The following is an 18,578-nucleotide window of genomic DNA, read 5'->3' on the forward strand; positions in this document are numbered from 1 at the left end:
TCAAATGCCTGAGATCTACTTTGTGTAACAAAGCCTCCCTTACTGTGTAACTCAGAAAAATTAAAAGGCTACTTTAAAGTTTGAATCTCTTGGTCCTAAATAAGATCTCCATTATGGAAGAGAGCTTTCCCATTTGCATTATATGTTTTGGAATTCACTTCAGTGTTCGTTTTCTCACATTTAATATTAACTAGTGCTTTCCCACTTCCAGTACTCCTATCAAGACTTTCTTATTACAAGGCTTCTAATCTTAAAACTGAAATCTTGGACTTGCCTTGAATTTTTGGCTCGGCTTTCCTGGTATCTTGCTCCTAGGTCATGAATTTTCCATAGGTCTTCTACAAAGGAATCCAAAATTTAATACCATATAAATCTTAATGTATTATTATGGTTGTAGAGTTGATTTTTAGGCTTCAGGTCAATCTCCCCAAATAAAGGACCTCTCAAATGCAAATTTCCTCTATCCTATTTGTTTAGAAAAAAACATAAACATTAAAAACTTCTGTAGCAGACCAGGGAAGAAACGTGGTTATAAACCAAGTACCTCTAACACTTTATAAATAAGGCCTTAAAAACTCAGAGGAAATGTTAAGGAAAAAAAATGGGGAGCAGAGAACAAAAGATATTCAGAGTACTGCTGAACAAGACTCAGAATGCTGTAAGCCCATGATAGACAAGGAAAATTAGTAGACAGTTGTGTTCACTGGAAATATCAGGAGAAGATGAAAGTGGATGAAAAGCTAACAGGTCTTTGTCAGCTCAGATCTAATTTGCTGGGATATTTTAGCAGACTATAAACTTCTACTTGATTTCCTCTGTATCCATAATGACAATTTAAATGCTAATGCTAAAGTGATTTTGTGAGAACATCAGTTTCCCCGTCGATGGAAGAACAGTTCTACACTTTGGGCTCTCACTCTCCATCTAGCTGGCTTAATTTTCACTGGGACAGTAGATTCAGGAATGCATATATGCAAAAGGAAAGATGACTAAAATGCATAGTGCAAGCCATCATAAAACAGGATGAACTCCCCTTTGCAGCAGAGATTTTCAAGCCTGACCACCAAATACTGCATGTCCAAAGCAGTGCTATCCACCACTCAACACCAGTCTTACTCTGCTTTCATAGTTTAGTTCCCACATCACTGCTTCTATTTACTGCATACGGACTTGTACAAGGCTAACTGGGACACAGAGGAAACGAGATCCTGTGTGTCTCTGGTCTTAAGAAAGGATGAGCCCTTGCAGGAGTTACAGAGAAGAAGACTGTGCCTGTCTCTTGTTAATGCACATTGTCTTTCAACAAATATCTAGTGTACAACTAATAAGTACTGGCATTGTTCCTGGTCCTGGCAACATGTAAGTGGACAAGTCAGAAAGCATTTAAGGAAGCAGATCATCCTAGTTGCTTTTTGGTTTGTTTTTAGTTTTTTAAATCTTAGTGTTAACAACGCTCCGTGTAAGGTATGGTAGATTTTAGAAGGGATAATTAGTACTTTGTGTGAAAGACAGACCTTATCTAAAAGGAAGTACCAACTCTGAAATAATATAATTGATGAAACGCATAAAGATTTATAATCTGATTTTAGAGTTTAAAGAGAGAATAAGAAGTTAATAAAACTGGTGCTGAGACATTGTTAGTAAAGGGAGAGAAATGGCATTTGGAGAAAAATTTATCAGCAGATTTAAGATTTAACACTTTTAAGATTATAGTGTTCTAGAATTCCCAATAACTGCAATTCTAGAAAATAGACAAAAATCGAAGACAAGGTTAGGTAAAGGTTAGATATTGTATACAGCAAAGAAAAGTAACTATTTTTAAAAGTCTGGAACTTATTAGAAGGAACTTCCATGGAAAAATTAAAACTCAAAGTGTGATTTACGTTGCTTGCATATGCTCATCAAGTGTCCTTGGTCATTTCCAGAAGTATCCAGCATTTGAATATATTTCTGAAGGCAAAAGGCATCAACCACCTCACTAGCAACAGAGGCTATAGGTCCTCACTCACCTGGGGAATTCCAATGTGGAAATTCTACTTCTAGTATCCACGGTTGTTTTCCTTGCTTCAGTTTGAAGACTGCGTTCGGCTTATTCACATGGTAACCTATTCATGGAAAAGTATATAATATAGATTACTTGGAATTTAGGGACTCTGAAGGATAAGGAAGTGCCATTTTAGGAGAATAAAGGTCCCACTTAGGCTTGGCATATTTAGATTTAGATTTTTTTCAGTGGGGAGGGTTGGGACATAAATATTTTTTTCTCATACCCAAAATGGATTCATCAACTTTGACCTCAGAAACAAAGCTAATATTTTCAGTCCTGCAGAGACCTTTCCCAGCAACTGGGAAAGGAAATGCAAAGTACTGGTAGTTACATATGGGGAAGTTTTTCTCACCCACTGAGATTAGGTGACCATAGTTCTCTTGCATCACTTCCCTGTATAAGGTCCTCTGAGCAGCGTTCAGTAACTGCCACTCTTCCCGGGTAAATTCCACAATGACATCCTTGAATGTTACTGGTCCCTGTAACAACATATTTCAGTTCAAACTGAAGTAATCCGAGTACTGTGAAAAAATTCACATAAACTAGCTGGTAACAGTGCCAACTGTAAAGTTTGCTCTAGAAACTTAACATACTTTGCTACATAGATGAAACGTTTAATGTGTATTTACTGAGATGCCACCCATGCCTGGAACTCTTGTTGGAGATACAAAGATGAATGAAAGCAATTATTCCTGCTGTCAAAGAGCTTACAGTCTGACAAGGAGGCAAAGATGTAAATGTATGAATGTAATATGTATAGCTGGTACTCTGACAGTATCTTGTATGTACAAGATACAAGACGGTCACAATGAGGATGGGTATTTGCATTGTGTATTATCAAGTCAGATTTTACTAGGTAAAATAACAAACTTGTGGAATAAAGAAAAGAGAATTGGCAAAGGCCTTGATGGTGACAAACTGCAAATTTAGGAAAATAACAAATAAGACAGCATACTATGGGAATAGGAAAAATTAGTTAGAAGGTGATACACTCCAGTCAGGTGAAAGAACATGGAATAATTCTGAATGTGACTGTAGGCCATAAAATACAGATTTTACATACTCAATTGGTACCTGCTTATTAATATATATTTATAATTATTTATTAAAAATTGACACGTTTTGTTTTTCTGCTTATAAGAAAGAAAAATATGAATAGATATTCTATTTCACACTACTGTTACACTTTGTGGGCTGTCCTGCACATCTTTGGGATGGTCACCCATTCACTCTGTAGATGCAATTACAGAGAACAGGGAGCCACTGAAGAAACGGATGTTAAGTACTAGAGTTACAGGAGTAGACTGGTAGTTTAGTGTTTCGAAAATTAAGTAAATTAAGAGGCATGTGTGAACAATAAACACTTAAAATAGCAGGAGTGGGGACAAGAAACAACTTCACTGGAATTGAATAATTACCGAGAGAAGAGGGAGGTTAACTCCCACAGTATCTATATAGTTTGATAATAGCTAGAACCATAATGCTAATTATTTTCCTTCTCTCATTTTTGTTGATAGGACTATATAAGACTGAAATTTCCTCCAATCATTGCTTTGCTTATATTCTATAGAATCTGGAATATAAGGCAAAAACTTGAAGAATTCCTTTGCTGAATATAAACTCTTGCTTCATACTTTTTTCTTGAAAACATTGTTCTGCTATTGTTTTATATATATGTTGCTAATAAGAGTTATGTCAATTTTATTTTTTCATTGGTGAGTGATGTGGACTTTTTTCCTGTGACCTAGAGGACTCTTTTTTTCTCTACTTTTAAATAAGTCTAGTAGTTTTATTAGAATCTCTCTTGAGTGTTTACAATTCTGGGTCAGTTCTCTCTGGCACACAGAGCCTTTTCAATATGTAATTCAGTTTTTCTTTTATGGAAAGTTTCCTTGGATTAAATATTAGCTTTCTTCTGCTATTTTGGTGTTGTTATACAGGGATTCTACCTTAGCTCCTATTTGTTACTCTCTCTTCCTCATCCTTGTTGATTCTTACCACCACTCCCTCCCCCACTCCATGGCCTCTTTCAGTTCTCCTTCTACATATCATTTATCATACTTTCATTTATCTTCTCCCGCAGATGCACTGTAATTTAATCTGACAGGATTTTCTTTTCTACTATTTCTTTCCTGAGTTAATTTGCTTATATTTTATATTCACTTGTTTTTCTGAGTTCCTGAGTCTTTAACCTCTGGATTTTAAAGTTATTTTACATCTGAAACTCCTTAATATTGGAAAGCTGTACTCTCCTCCGCTTTGTTTGTCTAGGGGAGGAGAAAGGACATCAACTGAATAAGTGTCAATTCATACATTCTACTTTCTTCTAATTTTAGTATTGTATGCATGCTGAGTAACATTTTTTGATCATGATCTCATTTTATGGTGGGGAGGGATGAAAGTGTTATCCTCGTCCTTTGTTCAGAAAACTCTCTGTTGGCATAATATATTCACATTCTTGAAGAAAACAGCAGTATGGGGGTGATGTCTTTAGATTCTGTGCTAATGTTTTTTTTTTATTTTTAGGACACTAAATTTCACCTTCTTGTTTTCTTATTTGCCTTCACTACCAAGCACACAAGGGATTCTACTTCTTTTCCTCTGTGTTGCTAACTTCTTAAAGCTGCCATCTATGTTACTGCACACATTCTAAGTCCCTTCTTTTTTTATTTCCAGTGCCAGTACTTGGACCCCACTATCTCAGACCTCTCCTCCATCTCCCCAGTCAGGGTGGGTTGGGTGCCTCTTCTGTGGCAATGCTCACTTGATGTTTTGTTGTTTTACAACTATGACCACCATCAAAAATTTTCTCTTCTATCAGTCCCCTCCTGACTTCCTGCTCTGGGGTAAGCTCCAAGCTGCTTTTGCCCATGACAGTGATCTCTCAATTTATACATAAACAGAGGTTTGTCTTCCTAGCTATATCATAAGAGGAGATTGTGCTGTGTTTAGAAACATTTGTATTTTGCCAACTAACATTATTCTGTGGCAACTAGGAAATCCATAAAGGAAAACTGGAAAACAAGAAAAAGAATCAGTTGGGCAGGAGGAAGCAATGAGCTGAATTCTGTTCACACTGTGAAGTGACCGTGGCTGGAACTATCCATTTTGGCAGAGATACATGTAAGTAAATTTCCACAAATAATATTGTCACATATATAGAAAATCGGGGTTCCAGAAGAGTAAAAAGAAATAAAAATAAAAAAATAAAAAATCTAAAAGCAACAATATTCAAGGTTATGGTAGGAGAAACTAGGCCAAGACTGAAACCTGATAGAACTTTTCTAAATATAAGGGCAGGCCAGGAGGAGAGTGTTTAGGAAGCCAAAGAAAGATTCACAACTAATGGGCAGTTATAGTTCAAAACTCAAATGTAAAAGTCCAAGGTAGAGTAGCTTGGTAAGTGCACAGCAAAGGAGTAAAAGCTGTAATCATTGAGCATGACAATTTGAGAAATTATTGGAAGACTTAAAATTCATTAGGTAAGAGAAACCAGCTTTTGGACACATATCCTAACAGCTCAGGAAAACATCTTTGCTCAGAGTCAAAGGACTGGAATTTGATAAGGACAGCAGAATGACTGATTTAGTAGGGAAACTGATCAAAGCAAAGCTTGTATGATTCCTTGTTCCCACTCCCACCTCCTTTTTTAAAACAAAAACAGCATTTGGTAGAAAGTAAAAGCTGGTGAAATGAGCTCACCATATAAGGAGAGGCATTCAGGGGCTTGTAGTATGGAAACAAGCAGACCAAAAGAGAAACACAAAACTATGTTCTGCGCACATAGACATTTTATTCCTTTTTAATACATATGGATTTCTTAAAAGGCAACACTTGTGATGTAATACTTCTAAGTACTATGTTCTTATAGCTGTATCACGTCAGCAATTAAGAGAATAGCTAAGAGAATAAGAATAAAGCTGACATGTGACTTGGTTCTGACATATGCAGAACCAAAGATGAAGAAGTATCTTCAAAGTTCTAATGGAAAAGATTCTGAATCTAAACTTTCATGTCCTGTAAAAATTTTCATTCAAGGATAGGAAAAAAAAGTTTTCACAAACATAAAGGTATTAAAATCATATAAAACTATGCACATTTTCTCCAAAGAACTAGACTATGCATAAAAGAAAACAAGAAAGAAAAGCACATGGCAAATGAGAAATAACAGCTAACAGATTACTAAGAACTTACTTCTGGTATAGCCATAACAGGAAGCTGTGGAAGTTAAATTGGATTGCTTTCAGAGACACTGAAAAGAACTGGTCTGTTCTGTAAACTAAACAATCACACTGTCCTTTCTAGATACTGGTAAGTATGTTAGCAAGATACATCTTTTCATGGAATATGCACTGACGGACCATTTTCTGGCCAGAAATCTTAAAATAACTGAAATCATACAAAATAAATTCTCTGACCACTGCTGATTTAAAATTAGAAATTAGTTGAATCTGGTGGCTCAGTCCATTAAGTGTCTGCCTTCAGCTCAGGTCATGATCCCAGGGTCCTGGAACAGAGCCCCACATTGGGCTCCCTGGTCAGCAGAGAGTCTCTCACTCTGCCCCTCCCACTGCCCATGCTCTCTTGCTCTCAAATATATTAAATCTTATTATTTCCCTTAGAAGTCAAGGAAAATAATAACAAAGTTATCTGGAAAATTGCCAAATATTTGAAATAATGTTGAGCACTTTGTTTAGTGTTACTGGAAGACAATGACAAAGTTAGTTCCCTGAAAGATTAAGAAAATTAATAGTTATATCCAGTATGACCATGAAAACAAGTTAACAGTATCAGAAATGAAAAGGGGGACAATTCCTTCAGCCTTACAAATATTAAAAGACTAATAAAGCAACACTATGAGCAATTCTAAGCCTATAAATTTGAGAATTTAGATGAAATGGACAATTGCTGGAAAGTAACAAAATTCCATATCTCACTCAGGAAGAAATACCTAAGCTGAGTAGTCCTATATCTCTAATAAGTAAATTGCCTTTGTAGTTAAAAAGCTTTTGAATGTGAATGATGTCACAAGAAATGGTAGAGTAGAGAGCTTCAAAAATGGGTCCCTCCACTGGGGCAACCATTAAGGTAGACAATACTGACAAAAATCAACCATTTCAGAACTCTAGAATCTAATCTTTAAAAACTAATGAAAAACTTAGAGCAACCAGGGATGTATTTAAGAAAGCAGCTGCTAAATTTGAAGAAAGCATTGTGGTATTTCTGCTTACCCATCTACCAACCCCCTCTCCAGTGTAGCAGGGGCAGTACGGACAGGGCCAGCGTTCTTGGTGCAGCTTGACAGGGTTGAACAATATAGACTGTGTTCAAAATCTGCTGTGTTTTGATCTGTCTAGTGGTTTCCTGGTGGATGAGTGCCGAGGCTTGCCTTAATTTTGTCCTTTTAAGGCTTGAATGGCATTCTGGGCCAGACTCCGTTAAAAATACGTAAGGACATATACTATCTGTGGCCATGTGGAGCAAGGGGTGATAATGGAACAAGCACAGACAACTCCAAATGCCCAGGAAGGAGGAAGGTAAGGAGGAAGAGACTAGGCAGAACAAGGGCTTTGAAGGACTATAGTGCATAAACCAGGGAATCCAGAGAGCAATGTGCATGCCCAGGGCTGGACACAGGCTCAGAAACACTTGAGAGGACACTACGTTCATATGCATCTCTGGCTAATTTTCAGACTCATCAAAAGAGGGGAAGGCTAAAGCAGAAGAGTAGGCAGCCTGTGTTGAAGGAGTGCCCTATCTTAGAGCCAATCTATAAATATCAAGTGAGTATTTGATTTTTCTTTTTGGTTCCAGAAGTTTAAGAAAATCTGTCAGGTCACTGGGTAACCATTGAGATAATGGTACAGAAATGACAGTGACCACACCTGACAAGGAATATAGTGTTTGAAAAATAGTGAAAGTAAACATGAACAACTACAACCTTTAGCAAGCAACAAAAGCAAACCCTGGGGAAGTGGATAATTTGATTTCCAGAGTAACTGCATTATAATATTTAAAATATTATACTTATTTAAAAGGATCTTATTTATTCATGAAAGACACACACACACACAGAGAGAGAGAAAGAGAGAGAGAGAGAGAGGCAGAGACCCAGGCAGAGGGAGAAGCAGGCCCTATGCGGGGAGCCTGATGTGGGACTCGATCCTGCGACTCCAGGATCAGGCCCTGGGCTGAAGGTGATGCTAAACCACAGAGCCACCTGGGCTGCTCCAAAATATCCATACTTTAACAAAAAGTTATAAGGCATAAACAAGTAGGCCCATTCGTAGGAAAAAAAAATTGACCGGAATCATCCCAGACCTAGTAAATATATTGGTTTACTAGAAAATTTCTTTTAAGTATGCTCAAAGGGCTAGAGGAAACCATGGACAAAGAACTGAAGGAAACTAGAACAATGTATGTACATACAATATCAATAAAGAGAAGTTATAAAAAGAAACCAAGAAGAAATTATGAAGTTCAAAGGTACAATAACTGAAATATAAAATTCACTACAACAGGGATCCCTGGGTGGCGCAGCGGTTTGGCGCTTGCCTTTGGCCCAGGGCGCGATCCTGGAGACCCGGGATCGAATCCCACATCAGGCTCCCGGTGCATGGAGCCTGCTTCTCCCTCTGCCTGTGTCTCTGCCTCTCTCTCTTTCTCTCTGTATGACTATCATAAATAAATAAAATTTAAAAAATAATAATAAAATAAAAAAATAAATAAAATAAATAAAATTCACTACAAAAAATCAAAACAACAGATTTGAGCAGGCAGAAAAATCTGTAAAATTGAAGATAGTTGAAATGAGTCAGTCTGAGGAGCAGAAGGAAAAAAGAATAAAGACAGATAGAACCTAATGACCTGTGGGGGCACTATTACCCATAATGAAAGAAGCAAAATGGGAGTCCCAGAAAGAGAAGAGGGAGGAAAAGAGACAAAATATTTGAGGAAATAATGGCCAAAACTTCCTAAATTTGATGCTAGACATAAATCTGTCCATACAGGAAACAAAATGAAGTACAAAAAGGATAAACTCAAACAGCTCCATACAACATATTTTAATCAAATTGTCAAAAGTCAGAGACAAAAATCTTAGAGCAGCAAGATTCTCAATATGATTAAAGCAGATCTCTCAACAGAAACCGTAGAGACCAGAAGGCATTATGAACATTAAAATGCTGGGAGAGGGGGATCCCTGGGTGGCGCAGCGGTTTGGCGCCTGCCTTTGGCCCAGGGCGCGATCCTGGAGACCCGGGATCGAATCCCACATCAGGCTCGCGGTGCACGGAGCTTGCTTCTCCCTCCGCCTGTGTCTCTGCCTCTCTCTCTCTCTGTGACTATCATAAATAAATAAAAAAAAAAAAAAGAAAGAAAGAAAAAGAAATTTAAAATGCTGGGAGAAAAACTTGTCAAATGAGAATTCTGTATCCAGCAAGACAGTCCTTCAATAATGTAGGAGAAATTAAAAGGCATTTGAAGATAAGGCTAAGTGACTGGGATACCTGGATGGCTCAGTGGTTGAGTGTCTGCCTTTGGCTCAGGTTGTGGCCCCAGGGTTCTAGAATTGAGTCCTGCATTGGGCTCACCACAGGGAGCCTGCTTCTCCCTCTGCCTATGTCTCTGCCTCTCTCATGAATAAATAAAATCTTAAAAAATAAAAATAGAAGCTGAGGGACTAGTAGACCTGCCCTACAAGAACTGCCACGGGGTGGGGGGTGGGGGGGTGAAGAAATACCAAAGGGAGTTCTTTGGCTTGAAATGAAAAGACTAGACAATTTTAGGCCACATGAAGAACATAGGTAAAGGAAACCATAGATAAATATGAAATCTGTATTATTGTGGTTTTTTTCTTTTTTTTTTTTAAGATTTATTTATTTATTCATTCAGAGAGAGCAAGAGAGAGACAGAGACACAGGCAGAGGGTGAAGCAGGCTCCATGCAGGAAGCCCTATGTGGGACTCGATCCCAGGTCTCCAGGATCACACCCTGGGCTGCAGGCGGCGCTAAACCGTTACGCCACCGGGGCTGCCCTATTTTTTTTTTTTTAATGTCCTATATGGCTTTTAAAAGTCAAATGAGGGGAGGAGGGGCAAGATGGCGGAAGAGTAGGGTCCCCAAGTCACCTGTCCCCACCAAATTACCTAGATAACCTTCAAACAATCCTGAAAATCTACGAATTCGGCCTGAGATTTAAAGAGAGACCAGCTGGAATGCTCCAGTGAGAAGAGTTCGCGCTTCTATCAAGGTAGGAAGACGGGGAAGAAGAAATAAAGGAACAAAAGGCCTCCAAGGGGGAGGGGCCTGCGAGGAGCCGGGCTGAGGCCGGGGCGAGTGTCCCCAGGGCAGGAGAGCCCCGTCCCGGAGGAGCAGGAGCTGCACCGACCTTCCCGGGCGGAAAGGGGCCCGCAGGGAGTTAGAGCAGGACCCAGGAGGGCGGGGATGCCCTCGGGCTCCCTGGGACATTAACTGGCACCTGCGCCCCAGGAGAGTGCGCTGAGCTCCCTAAGGGCTGCAGTGCGCACAGCGGAACCCGGAGCAGCTCGGAGGGGCTCGGGCGGCGGCTCCGCGGAGGAGGCTGCGGGGTGCAGGAGCGCGAATCCAACAGCGCAGGCCCCGGAGCACAGGGACCGGGACACAGCCCAGGATCCGGCCTCCCCCGGGACAGGCAGAGGCCGGGAGGGCCCAGGACAGTGAGGATGCTCCTGCCCGGAGCTGAGCAGATCAGCGGCCCCGCCCCGGAGCCTCCAGGCCCTGCAGACAGAGAGCCCCGGAGTTACTGCGGGGGCTGACTCCATGGCTGCAGAGCTGGCCCCCGCCACTGGGGCTGTTCCTCCTGTGGCCTCACGGGGTGAACAACCCCCACTGAGCCCTGCACCAGGCAGGGGGCAGAGCAGCTCCCCCAAGTGCTAACACCTGAAAATCAGCACAGCAGGCCCCTCCGCCAGAAGGCCAGCTAGACTGACAAGTTCCAGGGGAAGTCAAGGGACTTAAAAGTATACAGAATCAGAGGATACTCCCCCATGTTTTGTTTTGCTTTTTGATTTCTGTTTGCTTCCCCCACCCTTTTTTCCCCTTCCTTTCTTCTTCTTTCTGTATTTCTTCCTTTTTCTTTTTTCTTCATTTTTTTTCTTTTTCTCTTTTCTTTCCTTCTTTCTCTCCTCTCTTTTCCAGACTCTTCTCTGGCAGCCAGCGCCCCTCTGTGCTGCACCCTCTGCCACGAGCGGCTGGAGGACACCCACTTTGTGCAGTGCCCGTCTGTCCCTTCGCACAAGTTCTGCTTCCCTTGCTCCAGACAAAGCATCAAACAGCAGGGAGCTAGTGGAGAGGTCTATTGTCCCAGTGGGGAAAAATGCCCTCTTGTGGGCTCCAATGTCCCCTGGGCCTTTATGCAAGGGGAAATTGCAACCATCCTTGCTGGAGATGTGAAAGTGAAAAAAAGAGAGAGACTCGTGACTTTCCGGTTTCAGAAAAACCCAATGATTACCCTTAACTAAAACTGCTTGAATTGTGTATATATCTCCATATATATATATATATATATATATATATATATATATATATATGTATATACATATATATATATATATACACACACACTCATATATATATATATATATATGCATATATATATATATATATATATATATCCAAGACAAGGGAAATGTAGACTTCATAAACATGGCTGTATAATTTTGATTTTTCTCCTTTTCCCAAAACAACTTGTTTTTGGCCACTCTACACTGAGCAAAATGACTAGAAGGAAACCTCAACTCAAAAGACAGAATCAGAAACAGTCCTCTCTCCCACAGAGTTACAAAATATGGATTACAATTCAATGTCAGAAAGCCAATTCAGAAGCACTATTATACAGCTACTGGTGGCTCTAGGAAAAAGCATAAAGGACTCAAGAGACTTCATGACTGCAGAATGCAGATCTAATCAGGGAGAAATTAAAAATCAGGGATCCCTGGGTGGCACAGCGGTTTAGTGCCTGCCTTTTGCTCAAGGCCCGATCCTGGAGACCCGGGATCGAATCCCACATCGGGATCCCGGTGCATGGCGCCTGCTTCTCCCTCTGCCTGTGTCTCTGCCTCTCTCTCTCTATCGTAAATGAATAAATAAATAAAATTTAAAAATCAATTGAATGAGATGCAATCCAAACTAGAAGTCCTAACGATGAGGGTTAATGAGGTGGAAGAATGAGTGAGTGACAAGACAAGCTGATGGCAAAGAGGGAAACTGAGAAAAAAAGGGACAAACAATTAAAAGACCATGAGGATAGATTAAGGGAAATAAACGACAGCCTGAAGGAAGAAAAATGTAAGTTTAATTGGGGTTCCCGAAGTCGCTGAAAGGGACAGAGGGCCAGAATATGTATTTGAACAAATCATAGCTGAAAACTTTCCTAATCTGGGAAGGGAAACGTGCATTCAGATCCAGGAAATAGAGAGATACCCCCCCTAAAATCAATAAAAAACATTCAACACCTCGACATTTAATAGTAAACTTGCATATTCCAAAGATAAAGAGAAGATCCTTAAAGCAGCAAGAGACAAGAAATCCCTGACTTTTATAGGGAGGAGTATTAGGGTAACAGTAGACCTCTCCACAGAGACCTGGCAGGCCAGAAAGGGCTGGCAGGATATATTCAGGGGCCTAAGAGAGAAAAACATGCAACCAAGAATACTGTATCCAGCAAGGCTCTCATTCAGAATGGAAGGAGAGATAAAGAGCTTCCAAAACAGGCAGGAACTGAAAGAATATGTGACCTCCAAACCAGCTCTGCAAGAAATTTTAAGGGGGACTCTTAAAATTCCCCTTTAAGAAGAACTCCAGTGGAACAATCCACAAAAACAAGGACTGAATAGATATCATGATGACACTAAACTCATATCTGTCAATAGTAACTCTGAACGTGAACAGGCTTAATGACCCCATCAAAAGGCGCAGGGTTTCAGACTGGATAAAAAAGCAAGACCCATCTATTTGCTGTCTACAAGAGACTCATTTTAGACAGAAGGACACCTACAGCCTGAAAATAAAAGGCTGGAGAACCATTTACCATTCAAATGGTCCTCAAAAGAAAGCAGGGACAGCCATCCTTATATCAGATAAACTAAAATTTACCCCGAAGACTGTAGTGAGAGATGAAGAGGGACACTATATCATACTTAAAGGATCTATCCAACAAGAGGACTTAACAATCCTCAATATATATGACTCGAATGTCGGAGCTGCCAAATATATCAATCATTAATAACCAAAGTTAAGACATCCTTAGATAATAATACACTGATACTGGGTGACTTCAATCTAGCACTTTCTATACTTGATAGGTCTTCTAAACACAACATCTCCAAAGAAACGAGAGCTTTAAATGATACACTTCACCAGATGGATTTCACAGATATCTACAGAACTTTACATCAAAACTCAACTGAATACACATTCTTCTCAAGTGCACATGGAACTTTCTCCAGAATAGACCACATACTGGGTCACAAATTGGGTCTGAACTGATACCAAAGGATTGGGATCGTCTTCTGCATATTCTCAGATGATAATGCCTTGAAATTAGAACTAAATCACAGCAAGAAGTTTGGAAGGACTTCAAACACGTGGAGGTTAAGGACCATCCTGCTAAAAGATGAAAGGGTCAACCAGGAAATAGGAAGAATTAAAAAGATTCATGGAAACTAATGAGAATGAAGATACAACCGTTCAAAATCAGCAAAAGCAGTCCTAAGGGGGAAATACATCACAATACAAGCATCCATCCAAAAACTGGAAACAACTCAAATACAAAAGCTAACCTTATACATACAGGAGTTAGAGAAAAAAGGGCAAATAGATACTACACCCAGCAGAAGAAGAGAGTTAATAAAGATTCGAGCAGAACTCAACAAAATCGAGACCAGAAGAACTGTGGAACAGATCAACAGAAGCAGGAGTTGGTTCTTTCAAAGAATTAATAAGATAGATAAACCATTAGCCAACCTTATTAAAAAGGAGAGAGAAGACTCAACTTAATAAAATCATGAATGAGAAAGGAGAGAACACTACCAACACCAAGGAAATACAAACGGTTTTAAAAATATATTATGAACAGCTATACGCCAATAAATTAGGCAATCTAGAAGAAATGGACGCATTCCTGGAAAGCCACAAACTACCAAAAGTGGAACAGGAATAAATAGAAAACCTAAACAGGCCAATTACCAGGGAGGAAATTGAAGCAGTCATCAAAAACCTTCCAAGACACAAAAGTCCCGGGCTAGATGGCTTCCCTGGGGAATTCTATCAAGCGTTTAAAGAAGAAACCATACCTATTCTACTAAAGCTGTTTGGAAAGATAGAAAGAGATGGAGTACTTTGAAATTCGTTCTATGAGGCCAGCATCACCTTAATTCCAAAACCAGACAAAGACCCCACCAAAAAGGAGAATTACAGACCAATATTCCTGATGAACGTGGATGCAAAAATTCTCAACAAGATACTAGCCAATATGATCCAAGAGTACATTAAGAAAATTATTCACCATGACCAAGTAGGATTTATTCCCGGGACACAAGGCTGGTTCAACACTGGTAAAACAATCAATGTGATTCATCATATCAGCAAGAGAAAAACCAAAAACCATATAATCCTCTCATTAGATGCAGAGAAAGCATTTGACAAAATACAGCATCCATTCCCGATCAAAACCCTTCAGAGTGTAGGGGATAGAGGGAACATTCCTCGACAACTTAAAAGCCATCTACGAAAAGCCCACAGCAAATATCATTCTCAATGGGGAAGCACGGGAGCCTTTCCCCTAAGATCAGGAACAAGACAGGGATGTCCACTCTCACCACTGCTATTCAACTTAGTACTGGAAGTCCTAGCCTCAGCAATCAGACAACAAAAAGAAATAAAGGCATTCAAATTGGCAAAGAAGAAGTCAAACTCTCCCTCTTCGCAGATGACATGGTACTGTACCGAGAAAACACAAAAGCCTCCACCCCACGATTGCTAGAACTCATACAGCAATTTGGTAGCGTGGCAGGATACAAAATCAATGCCCAGAAATCAGTGGCATTTCTATACACTAACAATGAGACTGAAGAAAGAGAAATTAAGGAGTCACTCCCATTTACAATTGCACCCAAAAGCATAAGACATGAATAAACCTAACCAAAGAGGTAAAGGATCTATACCCTAAAAACTACAGAACACTTCTGAATGAAATTGAGGAAGACACAAAGAGATGGAAAAATATTCCATGCTCATGGATTGGCAGAATTAATATTGTGAAAATGTCAATGTTACCCAGGGCAATTTACACGTTTAATGCAATCCGTATCAAAATACCACGGACTTTCTTCAGAGAGTTAGAACAAATTATTTTAAGATTTGTGTGGAATCAGAAAAGACCCCGAATAGCCAGGGGAATTTTAAAAAAGAAACCATAGCTGGGGGCATCACAATGCCAGATTTCAGGTTGTACTACAAAGCGGTGATCATCAAGACAGTGTGGTACTGGCACAAAAACAGCCACATAGATCAATGTAACAGAATAGAGACCCCAGAAGTGGACCCTGAACTTTATGGTCAACTAATATTCGATAAAGGAGGAAAGACTATCCATTGGAAGAAAGACATTCTCTTCAATAGATGATGCTGGGAAAATTGGACATCCACATGCAGAAGAATGAAACTAGACCCCTCTCTTTCACCATACACAAAGATAAACTCAAAATGTATGAAAGATCTAAATGTGAGACAAGAGTCCATCAAAATCCTCGAGGAGAACACAGGCAACACCCTTTTTGAACTCGGCCACAGTAACTTCTTGCAAGATTCATCCATGAAGGCAAAAGAAACAAAAGCAAAAATGAACTATTGGGACTTCATCAAGATAAGAAGCTTTTGCACAGCAAAGGATACAGTCAACAAAACTAAAAGACAACCTACAGAATGGGAGAAGATATTTGCAAATGACCTATCAGATAAAGGGCTAGTTTCCAAGATCTATAAAGAACTTATTAAACTCAACACCAAAGAAATAACCCAATCATGAAATGGGCAAAAGAGATGAAGAGAAATCTCACAGAGGAAGACATAGACATGGCTAACAGGCACATGAGAAAATGCTCTGCATCACTTGCCATCAGGGAAATACAAATCCAAACCACAATGAGATACCACCTCACACCAGTGAGAATGGGGAAAATTAACAAGGCAGGAAACCACAAATGTTGGAGAGGATGCGGAGAAAAGGGAACCCTCTTACACTGTTGGTGGGAATGTGAACTGGTGCAGCCACTCTGGAAAACTGTGTGGAGGTTCGTCAAAGAGTTAAAAATAGACCTGCCCTACGACCCAGCAATTGCACTGTTGGGGATTTACCCCAAAGGTACAGATGCAATGAAACGCCGGGACACTTGCACCCCGATGTTTCTAGCAGCAATGTCCACAATAGCCAAACTGTGGAAGGAGCCTCGGTGTCCATCGAAAGATGATGGATAAAGAAGATGTGTTTTATGTACACAATGGAATATTACTCAGCCATTAGAAATGACAAATACCCACCATTTTCCTCAACGTGGATGGAACTGGAGGGTGTTATGCTGAGTGAAGTAAGTCAATCGCAGGACAAACATATGTTCTCATTCATTTGGGGAATATAAATAATAGTAAAAGGGAATATAAGGGAAGGGAGAAGAAATGTGTGGGAAATATCAGAAAGGGAGACAGAACATAAAGACTCCTAACTCTGGGAAACGAACTAGGGGTGGTGGAAGGGGAGGTAGTGGGGTGAATGGGTGACGGGCACTGAGGGAGGCACTTGACGGGATGAGCACTGGGTGTTATTCTGTATGTTGTCAATTGAACACCAATAAAAAATAAATTTATAATAAAAAAATAAATAAATAATGAAAAAACGTCAAATGAATACAGAAGTATAAATCTGTATTAACAAGCATACAACATACAAATACATGTTACAACAACAATATGAAGTGTGAAAAACAGAGCTACATTTCAGTGTTTCTATGCAACTGAAGTTAAATTGGTATCACTTCAAACTAAATTGTTATAAATTAGGGATATTAATAGTAATCTTCAGTGTAATGGCTACAAAACTTTAAAAAATAACAAAAGGAAATGAGTAAATCAAAATGAGACACTAGAAAGAAATACAAAAAATTAGACAATCTTGGCTGAATTAAAGGAGAAGTTATTAGGCAGATAGAGAATAAATGTCAAATTGCACAAGTAATTTACTTTGGGTTTATCTTGGTTAAACTGAGATTATAAATTTTGGAAGCAGAGTAACAGTCTTTCTCATAATAATGTCAGTGGGGGTACCTGATACCACTGATGATATTAACCTGGATCAGTTTGTTAAGGGAGTTTTTGCCAGTTTTCTCCACTGTACAGTAACTCTTTTTCATACTGTATTATTTCTTTTTCATACAGTATTCTTTAAAAGCAATTCATTAATCCAGCCCATACTCAAAGAGGGACAGAATAAGCACTACCTGTAAGAGTTGGCACTATGTACGTATATTATTTCTAATTCTTCATGTAGAGGAGTTCTCCTTTCTCCCTGTTTATTTGTTCATTTATTTATATCATTATGGCCTCAAATATTTAATGCTTTGCGTTAGAATCAAATAGTGAGTTATTTATTTTGTTGCTTAAATTTTTCCAGTTTGCCCATGAGAAGATGTTTCATGTTGTCTTCTATGTCCATTTGACATGTCCCCATCATTCTGTTTCTGAGCACATACTTTTTGATACTACAAAACTATCTGGGCTTATTTTATATTTTTCTACCTTCACCCTAAAATCAGTAATTTCTCCATGTTATTCAGGTCCCATACTTTTTTTTTTTTTTAAAGATTTATTTATTTTAGAGTGTGTGTGCAATCAGGGGTGGGTGCAGAGGAAGGGGGACTGAGAGAGACACACAGAGAGAGAATCCTCAAGCAGATTCCCCCGCTAAGCATGGAGCAGGATACTGAGTGTGGAACCCAATTCAGGGCTTGATCCCAGGACCCTCAGATCATGACCTGAGCTGAAATCAAGAGTCAGCTGCTTAATAGACTGAGCCATCCAGTGCCCCTCTGGTTCCTTCTTATTGGCAAATAGTGTTTAGAACTAAGATCTGTGTGCTGGGTATGTTCATTGCTTCTAGGGTGTCACTGACTATAGGTATTCTCAGCAGAGTTAGTAAATATATATGTATATTAACTCGTGTATACACGTCTGTAATCATTTCTATATCTATTTGTATACATAGCAAGGAAATATATATTAAGGTAACTTTGATACATTTGTTTTTCAATAAATGGAGCTGGAAAAAAATGAGGATCCATATACAAAGAATGAACCTTAGCCAAGAACTTAAACTTTGTATAAAAATCAACTCAAAATGAATAATAAACCTAAATGTACAATGTAAAACTATAATATTCTTTGAAGATAGGAAAAAGTCTCTGTGACCTTTAGTTAAGCAAAGACTCATCAAATACAACAC

The 18,578-nt window shown here is 39.3% G+C and overlaps 1 protein-coding gene across 5 annotated transcripts in view; it reads right to left on the reverse strand.

Annotated features, from left to right (window-relative positions):
- The window catches only part of ZNF25 (zinc finger protein 25), a 35,278-nt gene that overhangs the window by 3,429 nt on the left and 13,271 nt on the right, over positions 1-18,578 (reverse strand). For all 5 annotated transcript variants that reach the window (XM_072755870.1, XM_072755873.1, XM_072755869.1 and 2 more), the window contains 3 exons: positions 2,400-2,526; positions 2,010-2,105; positions 275-338 (listed from right to left, as the gene is read on the reverse strand). In XM_072755870.1, the coding sequence (XP_072611971.1) occupies positions 275-338; positions 2,010-2,105; positions 2,400-2,526 (287 nt within the window). The remainder of the gene's footprint in view (positions 1-274; positions 339-2,009; positions 2,106-2,399; positions 2,527-18,578) is intronic.

This window comes from Vulpes vulpes, chromosome 4 (assembly GCF_048418805.1).
Source record: "Vulpes vulpes isolate BD-2025 chromosome 4, VulVul3, whole genome shotgun sequence".
Taxonomy (NCBI): domain Eukaryota; kingdom Metazoa; phylum Chordata; class Mammalia; order Carnivora; family Canidae; genus Vulpes; species Vulpes vulpes.